Genomic DNA, 10377 nt, shown 5'->3' with positions numbered 1-10377 from the left:
GGCGCCCAGGTGAGAGGCGGCGGGCTGGCCCTGTGCAAAACAGTCACATCATATTCAAAATCATCCTTGATGGCTGATGTCAGACTTTCAAAATATATTCCTCCTGTGTTTCATCAGAAACCGTTTTCATACTCCTAAGAAATTAAAGTACAAGTCTGCTCAAATTTAAAAACTTTAAATGAATGTGATAACGTAATGTAAAAATGTATCTGTGATAGTTGACATGAATTTCTTAACTATTGTGCTTTAGTTTGGCTTTTTGTATATTAGAATGATTGATACACATTTTAAAAAATGCTGGGTTATTATCTTAACTCAAATACTGGGTAAAAGTCGTTCGTAAGTTGGGTTGGTGTGACCAAATATTGGTTCAAAAGTCATGAATCAGGAGTTGGGTTGATGATGTTCTTCAATTCACTCCACAGCTTGACTCTGTTGGGTCATAGGTTTGGAAGCTTTGATCAAATACTGGGTCAAAATTTTACCCAATTGTTTGGGTTGAAGACAAGCCTCAGAAGAAGCCACATAAGTTTTCACAAACTGCCATTTTCAACTAGACTGTGACCTGATCACATATCACTGGACTTCTCCACTACTATGAAATAAAACATGGTAACTAAAAAACAGGGTAACTAAACTATTTAATTTAATTAAATTATTTAATGTATCCTAAATGATCTATGTTGATAACATCATATTTTATTTTTAAATTTAAAGGCAATGATAATTCCATTTACATTAAAAAATAAAGCTAGATTGCGCCAATACTTTGACCCACTTTTTCTAGACCCCTTAAAGGGCGCGCGCATATCTGCACTTAGCTGGCTTGCTACTAAAGAAAACGTGATGGCAACAGCAACATACGTGAGTATTTATACTGCCACCACCAATATTTAGCCCCACTTTTTAAGTGGGTTATATGACTGAGTTTAGGGTTGTATATTGAACATGAGCATAACTGTCCTTTAATTTTTGTGGAATATTGCAATTGATAGAGATTAAACTTGGCCCAGAGGTACAGTAAGGGGAACCAGGCTATCCCAATGCAATATGTGTGCGCGCGTATGTGTGAAGGAGAACAGGCGCTGCCGTAAAGGCAAGTGTAGAAGCGCAAGAAACTTTATGTGGCGGATAAGAGGCGGATGGCTTGACCGCGGCTCATTTAACTGCGGTCTCATACCACTCTTTCTTTCTTTTTTGGCCGCAGTTGTCTCAAACTGCCTTTGAAAATACACTCTCACCGGTACTGGTACCGAACACCGTGAGCACGCGTTGTTTTCTTCCCGTCGTTGTAACGGTACGATCCTGCGACGACGGAGGAGGGCCCTCAGACAAACTCTGGGGTTTAAAAATCTGACGCTAAAAATTGTCATTGTCTTTTACACGGGTAAAACATGACGTGGGCGGATCCTAATGGGATGCGCAGGGCGATATCACCTTCTCAAGCTACCCTAATGTCGTGTCGTGGGTAATATTTTGCAGGAGATGTTTTGTTCATGCATGGTGTTTGTGAACGCAGCATGAACATTCACCCCTCCCTTAGCTCTTTAATCGGAGGCTGGTTATAAGGAGCAGCTGTGGCCTACTCTGCCTCCTCCTGACATTTGGCACTCTTTCCTGTTGTAGGTGGCGATGATCACAGGTTGTCTTTAAGCATTGCAGTTCGGATTCATTTCCCCTTGCAATTGTTTAATCTGCGTAACTGTTGAAGGGTGGTGAGTAGGATCCTCATAGATTCTCTGCAATTTGGCTTATAGTAGGGTGGACCCCGGCCAACTGTTTTTCTCACTTGTTACAGGCCTACTCTCTGCTGCTGCCTTCTTCTTGTTGCTTTGTTGCTCTCGTGTTGACTGGCATCGATTGGTTATTTGTGTTTTGTGGTGTTTTAGTATTAACGTTTTATTATGTTTTAATCTTGCTGTGTGTGCCATTAGGTTGCCCCCCCCCCCCCCCCCCCCCCCTTGTTAATAAGGAGCCTGCGTGCCTTTTGTAGCTATTAAAACTTTGGACCGGCTAATGTAATCTCTTCCGGGGTGTAACTCCCTCCCCAGGTGGCGTTATCAGTACCATTTAGTTACCTTTACCGGATTTCCTACTTCATGCCGCCACAAGAGGCGGTGGGTGGTAATTCATCCCTGTAACAACTGATTGTAATTTGTCCGTGTGACTCTGAAGGCATCGGGAGAGAACTTTACCAACATGAGTAGTTTATTGGAGAACACGGATAATTTTCATTATTTTCCTTTAGTATTTTGAAATTGTGAGATTAAACTAATTCAGTGTAATAAACTCATTGTCAATTACAAGGATACGATTTAATATTTTATTCTGCTCCGGTTTAGTGGTCATGAGCAATAGTTCATTTATATTTTACTGAAGCGATTGTATATCCACATAATTATGCGTTTTTATAATGATAGTCAAAAAACACACCGTATTTTCAAGAATGCATTAAGAGACAGATTACATTAGTTTTATATTTCAAATATGACTGCTTTTTTTTCTGCAGCAAAATTGTATCTTTACAGATTAAACATTTAATAAGCTTTCAGCCTTACACAGAGTGGATAGTCCAACAAATTGAATCATCATAAATAATTTTATATTTAACTTTCCTATAACTTTATTATTATAGCACTAGGAATAAATAAGGGAAGGATTCTAGTTCAGCACCAGGATGCAAACTTGTGGTCATAGTATACAGTATTCTGGAGAAGGTATAAAATGTCACAGTGTGTGTTTCGTATTTAGTTTTTTGCGTGTATAACATTCATACCTTACCATGACCACCCTTTTCTTTTGCCCTACTAATACTACAGTTTCAGTTTATTTCCCAGTTTTTAAATCTGTTGCCCTGTGGTTCCAAGAGCTGTCACCAATCTTTGCGTTGTATTATTTCATAACACTTCTTTAATCAGCTAGCATTTCTCCTCTGTACTTGAGGTATACAGTCTCAGATCAACACAGTCCCTGCCCTCCAGCACTATCAGCAGCAGTAACATTGTACCCCATCAGGTAAAATATAGGCTATGTTTGCTTTGCATTGTCCCCACCTGATGAGTGATAGTATGGTGCAATTCTATATTATATTAGATTCTTGATGAATATGGGTTGTTGTTATTCACCCTGGTTCTATGCTCTCCTTTTTAATTTTGAGCCCCTGCACAGCCCTGGTTAAATGTTACAGCATTGGTCTTTGAAGATGTGGTCAAATACTAACAAAATACAGAACACTTATGAAAATGTTTTCTTTTCTACTGCACTTGGGCATTCAAAGCACTTTATACTTTATACTTTATCTCATCCACCCTTTCACACACTTTCATAAAGGCATAAAGGTTTTTTTTTCTGTCCTTCGCATCTAACATTGGTTTCCTTGGAACTTTAAGTCTATCTTAAAGTGGAGAATAATTCTTAAAACTTTAACTATTGCTCTAAATCATTGTTGTATATTTTTCACATGTTTGTACAGAATATTGTATCTGGTTTTTAAGTAGTTTTGTAGTTATGCGGTACATGTTTAACTCTTGCTGCCATGATACCATGATGTCTCTCTTGGAAATTAGATGATTAATCTCAATGAGATTTTTACCTGGATAAATAAAGAACGAATAAACCCCATGCCCTAGAAGACTTTGATTTTAAATTTTAGTGCTTTCTTTCTGAATAGTTTGATAAAGAAGTACAACATCAATTTCCCAGTTCTCCCAAAATTTTGGAGGAAAGATTTCCAATACAACCAATAAAAATTCCTGACAATTAAAATTTGCACTGCTGCATTAATGTACAGAGCTATAAAGTTACATGTAGCGTCTGCTCTTTTCCTTGTTCTTTTTTTTTTGTTGGTAATAATCAGTTTTTTATAATAATAATCAGTTTACTCATGTTTTCCTGCTGTATTAGTCAACTGAAACTGAAGAGTATTACTTTATTATGTCACTTCCCATTTGAGCTTCCTGGATGCTTCAGATTACAAAAGGATTAATGTTTATTTTCCTCATGTTACTGTAGTGACTGTTATTTGTTGTGAAAGAGAGATTTGGTTTTGGGAATGACTTTATTGTTGCAAACAAAGTGCTATTAGTCAAAGTGGAATATTTCAGCATGGTGTGCTGTCTGTCCTTTGTTTTTTTTTTTAAAAAAAAAAAAAAAAAAAATACTTGAAACTTGATATATGGCCTTTTAGTTGATTTTTCGCTAAACCTTCCCCAGAAACGATCGCAGTGAAGGTTGGCTGTCAAGAAGCCATTGTTATGGAAGGGAAATGGAGAAAATTATGAGGTACCTTATTACACACAACTGGACTGGAAAAACCGTGGCAGCAGGTCTTATGGAAGTCTATATCTTTGGTTCCAGTCATTGTAAGTATCAACAGAGTTGAAGAGAGAGGTGCAACAGTGAGCGTCAACAGGCATCCGTGAAACACAGTGGAGGCTTTGTCATGGTTTGGGTCTGTATTTCCACCACTTGATCTTGATAAAAATATCAGTTTGGTTTTTGAGCATGACAATGATCCCAAACAACCTGTCAATTCAGTAAAACCCTACCTGGATAGAGGGAAAAACCACAATCAAGGATTAACCTCCCCAGTGCCTGGACCTCAGCTCACTGAAGCAGTGCAGGATCATCTGGATATGGGGAAAAAAAGGTAAATGTCCTTTAAAATGTGTGGAGAACTATTCCTGGCGATGACTTAAAACAAATGACAAGAAAAGTTGCCTCAGTGAACTCAGTTCAGTGCAGGATTAGTTAGGTAGTGCCAAATTACACTGTATGTTAAAGACCTTACAGTATTTGGAGGAAAATCAAATGATCCTCTGTGAGCAAAAACTCAGCAACAGTGGGAAGGAAAAACCCCTTTAAATAGGAAGAAACCTCTGGCAGAACCAAGCTCAGGGAGGGGCAGCCATCTGCTGTGAGCAACTGGGGGTGAAGGGGAAAGAGAAGAATAGAAAAGAGAGGAAGGAAAGAGAACACAAGGATTTAATGACATGCTACAGTGCGCTATAAACACCTGAGGAGTGAAAAGAGGTGAATGGACAAGAAGTGCTCAGTACCTTCCATGAAATCTGAGCCTATATCGTGGGGGGGGGGGGGCCACTGGAGCCTATCCCAGCTGTCTTAGGGCTTAGGCTAACCTTAAATTTAGTAAGGGTGTCTGTCTCCAGGATGCAAACTGGGATTTGGCTCCATAGTAGAGGGGTCTGAGAGCTGAAGGCTCTGCCTCAAATTCTACTTCTAGAGATCCTATAGGAACCACAACCAAGCCTGCTGCGTGAGAGCATAAAGGTGGTCATAACAAACATTGTCTACGAAACTTGTTAGAATTGTATAAACTCTGTTTTTGTTTTATATGCTGTACTTCTATGTATGTGTGCACATATTCCAATAAATGCTGGCACCTATATCCATTTTCCTAGCAAAATGCAAAGAAAAAAAGGGTGTCTCAAGCCCAGTACTGTACTTTTAAAACTACAATTTTACTTTCACGGGCTATGATGTCTTTAATAAGTTCATGTGTATTAAGGTGGCGCTGTAATGAAACCGCATAATAAGCAGCAATTCAATGAACCAAAGTGATTCCTAAACATGAATACAACAGTAAAAATAATCCAGCCTCTTCCTATTTTCTGTATTTGATATTTTTTAATCTTGACACTACTTCAGGTACACAGAAGACAGTCTCTCATTAGTGAGACAAAGTCTACTACCTGGTAGGGCAATTAAGTAAACCTTTACCGTGAATGACGTCACTTGATGAAGTTGAGTTTAAAGACAAATCATTATCGTCTCTGGGGATTTAATTTAGGCTGAGACGGTGTGTGTTTTATTCTGGGTGGTCTGAGATTTCCTCTGCATTTACAATCAAAAGTGGGCAGGAATCAGCCCTTATTTCCTGTCCTTCCGTCGCCTCACATAGGAAGTGATATAGTGGTGTTCATACCAAGCTGCAAGGCTCAATGAACAGCATGAGCAGGAATGCAGCATTGGCACACAAATCTGTCTGTAGCAATTTAATCGTGTGCCGCCCACACATCTAGCAGTATCATGACAAATGCTGTGGGATCCTTTTCATTTTTCAACACACCCCCTAATTAGTACACTGTTGTTATTATTATGACCCATATTTTCGGTACAGATGGGATGTGTGCAGGAAACTGCACAGAATATATTCTGTGTTCACGCAGGTCCACAGGAATGTTATTTTTTTTTTGGTGTCGGGCTGGTCCCGACCACAGATTTGGGGGGAGGGCAGGGAAAGTTTGGAGGAAATGGCTGTAGAGAACTCCTCCTATGTCTAACTCTGCATTCCTCCTCGGTGCCCTTCTCTCCAAGTTTTCAAGCAAAAACCTCTGCAAGGAACGAAAAAGCAGAGATAGTGGATAGGAGTCACTAGGGAAAACTATCTGAGGATCTCTCTCGAGCTCTCGACTCCAACGCTTTGAAACGGGTAAGACGTTTACTCACAGAAACACTTGTTAGGGAGGATTATAAAGAGACTAACAAAATACTTCTCTGAGCTTTTATGAAGTTAAACTTTCTGTGTTAATCTTGAGATATGCTGGAGTTTTGTACAGTATACCTTAGCGCTGTCTTTCTGGATCATCTGAGATTTAAGAGCAACATTTCCCTGTAATGCCAGACCAATGCAAACTCCTGGCAGGGTAACGACACAGTGAAGTGTGCCAATGTAAACAGACGTGCAATTTACAGACTCAAAAGGTGACAAATCAAATTCAAAATTTAATTTTATCCATTTCTAATTTGAAAAAGTAGACAAAAAAAACATCACTTAAAAGGAGAATTTCTAATGTAGTGTGCAAGCTTTATAAAATAATAATAATAATAATAATAATTTTATCCAGATGTGTTAGTGAAACTGAAGACTGTTACTTAACTATGTAATTTCCCCTTTGAGCTTCCCAAATGTTCAGGAAGGTGTTTATTTCCCTCTCTTCTGTTACCGCAGTGACAGTTATTAGTCACACAGAGGAAACATTTGATTTAAGTTTTAGTAAATTTGCTGACTTATCAAAAGATTTAAATAGTTTTACTTGTTTTGTTTTGTTTTGACTCAGAGGCCTGTTTACAAAAAAATAATTTGACAAAGTGTTAAAAACTTTTTATTCGTTAATATGATTTTTATGCTTTGTGCATTTAAAAGCTGGAGGTTTATATCCAGATTTTAAAAAGTAGAAGCCACAGTATTCGATCATGAGCATAAGGGTTTCATACTCCATGTTTGTTTACAGATGTTACAGGGTGCAGATGTTTTCATGTGCTCCTCAGAGACTGGATAGAGTCTAAAGAGATGGAGCAACTCCCCTGCATCCACTTCCTTCTGTGTGGCGTGCCTGTGCCTTGATAAATGAGCAGAGATTGTCAGTGAAACTGCCCAGAAGCAGACAAAGAGTCCAGTGTGTCAGGCCACGGAAATCTGTGGGCCACTTTAAATAGCATAAAAGAAGAAGACAAAGAGGAGGGTTCACTGACTAATTATAAAATCTTTTTAATAATTAATCATTTTACTTTCTCACATACTTCACAGGGTCATTTGCACACCCGATTCTAGGCTCGTCCTCAAATCTCAGAATAGCCATGGTCTTCCTACTCATCTCCTTAGTGGTGCTGCATTTGCTCTCCTTGGCCATGCTTGTCATTGCCACCCTTGAGAAGGTGAGACGTGGGAAATTGTGTTAAATAATTTACCCTCTTCTATCAACAGATGTCGCTGTTACTCTGTATGTCACATGAAGAGCGCTGAGCAAAAAAAATGGTGCTTCTCAACAAACCAGCTGTAGATTTGTGCCATGTGCCTTTCTGCATATTTGTCTTAATGTGTGAGTGAGCATACTTTGAATTTCTTTCTTTCTTTAGACCTGGTGGGTTTGGACAGAATCAGAAGTCTCCAACCTCTGGCATTACTGCATGTATGACAATGCTACAGAAGCCTGGTTGTGTTCTGCTATCAATAAAAGCGGTAAGAAAGTATTTCTAACTTCATACTTCATATCTCTAATTTCATTTATGCATCACTAGCTATTGCATAACAGTTCAAAGCTCCATAGTGAGCCATGCTCTTCCTTTAATAGAATAGAATAGAATAGAATTCAACTTTATTGTCATTGCACATGTCACAGGTACAGGGCAACGAAATGCAGTTTGCGTCCATCCAGAAGTGCTTTAGCCATGATATAGATATATTACAATATATATTAGCAGTAATATGGATATGTAAGTATATTACAGAAATGGATCTATTATGGTATGTTATAGTGTACACGGTATGAAGTATGTTATGAATATTCTATAACTATAAGTATGTACAGACTGTAGTGAGTACAAGCTATGTACAGGCTACAAACAGGATATAAATATGAAAAAAAACTTGTTCTTCCAGACTGGCTGCAGTCTATCCAGGCCCTCATGGTCTTCTCTGTGGTCTTCTCCTCAATCTCCTTCCTGGTTTTTCTGGGTCAGCTGTTCACCATGTCCAGAGGAAGCCTGTTCTACATCACAGGCCTCTGTCAGGCCTTTGCAGGTAGTTAAAGACTTCTTCTTTCTTTGCAAAGAGTAACCTGTGAGAATTTTACATTTTCACTCTCTTATGGCCTTAACAGCTTAGCTAATTTTGTATTAATTGGACTGGACACTTGCATTACATTGATTTAATTTTAAAAACAGTTGCTTTCTTATTTTTCCAAACTTTTTGAATCATGCTTTTCTTCTATATGGTTGAAGTTTGACAAAGATGTTCATTTTCTTGTCATCAAACAGTTTTCTTATCTCATCTGCACTTCAAAACATCAATAAACTGGTCTGACAACAGTTTGTGTAGCCTGATGGTTGTGATTATAATCAAAGCAATTGCACGATTCACACCTTTAAACTGTGGCTCACTAGAGCACCACCGTGTGTTAAACCACAGCTGTATATAGTCCTCAACAAATTCAGTATTAGCTCCTGTCTTAACACCACTTGCTTAAAACTTTAAAAGAAAAGAAAATAAGTGTTTTTAACCTTCAAAGTCAGCTTATTGTGTTTTTCCTTATTTTTTTTGCTGATACATTGGTGCATGCTCAAGACCTACGTTTCAGATAATGAGACAAAAGTATGTACAAGTAATTCCTGTAAGCTTCAGTTAATAGATGTTCAGATAATCGCTCAGCGAGAGCATATATTCCAAAGATGGTCATCTGAGGCACAGAAGCCCCTCCCACCTGCAGTTAGAACTTTCGTTTTGGGACAGGCAGCCAATCAGAACAGACCAACCGACAATCTTTTTTGTTTTTTAGGGATATATATGCTGCATCTTTAGAAACCAGTGAGGTAGAGCATGACAGACAGCTCTTGGAGATTGGAAAGCACTGATATGTCAAATGACATGGCTCCTCTTCTCTTAATAAAAGAGAAAACTGTATATGACCATTGATATTTAAAACCTTAAAATGATTTAGGGAGTTATCATAGATGTGTATTAAAGTGACAATAAATGCTCCTCTTTCTTCTGACTGCCTCACCCCCCACCACCCTCACTGAGCATTTAGGGCTCAAAATCCTGAGGAATTCCGCTCGCAGTACTGTATATAAACGTAAAGAACAAAACGCATAAGTAACAGACAGGTGTTAGTGTGAACCAATGTATCAGGTTCATCACCTCACCTGATGACTGTAAAATTAAGCAATGTCACTCACTCTCTAATGTGGCTTTAAAATACGATTTTTGTTGTTGTTGTTGTTTATTTATTTTAAAACGTTTGCAGGTTTTGCGGACTTTGCCGCTTGCCTCATCTCCACCTTCCACAGAAAGGAGATTTTTGATGACTCAAGAGTCTTGAACAAAGGACACTTTGGCTACTGTTTCGTCCTGGCGTGGCTGTGCGTCCCCTTGCTTCTCGTGAGCGGAGTCCTGTACATCCACCTGCGCAAGAAGCAGTGAGCCAACAAGAAGCTGAAGCGAAGGCACCTTATTCAGAGACCTTATCTGTCTCTCTCTTTCTCTTTCTGTCCCTCCAGTTAAGAGTAAGCACACATGATGAGGAAATAAGATGACTGAGAATGAAATGCATCTTTAAATGCCACAGCTCAGTTTTCTTATTCCTGCTTCCAGGGAATTCAAAGTTACTATAATTGAGTGAGCAAATATATGTATAAATTTCCGTGTTTAATGTTTATATATAATTTTTATGCAATGAGAAAATGTACTCATTAAAAGAACATGCACTCAGAGCTGGGCTAAATAGCATTCCTGTGTTTTAAAAGGTTCAGTCTGTGTTGGCTTTCCTCTCAGTAAGTGTTTTGCCTGTAAAGCAGAGGAGGTTTAATCTAACGACATAACGCTGTGGCTGCAAAAATGTTGCTCCCTCTTTGTCATTC

The 10377-nt window shown here is 38.7% G+C and overlaps 1 protein-coding gene across 3 annotated transcripts; it reads left to right on the top strand.

The window, feature by feature from the left end:
* The first annotated feature begins 837 nt into the window (after positions 1-837).
* Positions 838-10220, top strand: emp3a (epithelial membrane protein 3a (MAM blood group)). Of its 3 annotated transcripts, none has more exons than XM_085159564.1 (6): positions 841-3015; positions 4213-6451; positions 7550-7677; positions 7879-7981; positions 8402-8542; positions 9765-10220. In XM_085159564.1, exons 3-6 carry the CDS (start codon positions 7600-7602, stop codon positions 9938-9940), a joined length of 498 nt encoding a protein of 165 aa, XP_085015690.1. In that variant the 5' UTR covers positions 841-3015; positions 4213-6451; positions 7550-7599; the 3' UTR covers positions 9941-10220. The 3 variants fall into 3 exon arrangements, with proteins under 3 accessions (XP_085015691.1, XP_085015690.1, XP_085015689.1); XM_085159563.1 differs by having other exon boundaries at positions 841-4450; positions 4537-6451; XM_085159565.1 differs by lacking the exon at positions 4213-6451 and having other exon boundaries at positions 838-1715.
* Positions 10221-10377: the final 157 nt, after the last annotated feature.

The sequence above is a fragment of the Neolamprologus multifasciatus genome, chromosome 5 (genome assembly GCF_963576455.1).
Source record: "Neolamprologus multifasciatus chromosome 5, fNeoMul1.2, whole genome shotgun sequence".
NCBI classification, from domain to species: Eukaryota; Metazoa; Chordata; class Actinopteri; order Cichliformes; family Cichlidae; genus Neolamprologus; species Neolamprologus multifasciatus.
This window is presented reverse-complemented; position numbering and strand designations above follow the sequence as displayed.

Coding starts and splice junctions, on each gene's coding strand:
- emp3a (XM_085159565.1), top strand. CDS start 7,600: ATGGTCTTCCTACTCATCTCCTTAGTGGTGCTGCATTTGCTCTCCTTG. Junction 7,982..8,401: donor TTCTGCTATCAATAAAAGCG/GTAAGAAAGTAT, acceptor TTGTTCTTCCAG/ACTGGCTGCAGTCTATCCAG. Junction 8,543..9,764: donor CCTCTGTCAGGCCTTTGCAG/GTAGTTAAAGAC, acceptor AAACGTTTGCAG/GTTTTGCGGACTTTGCCGCT.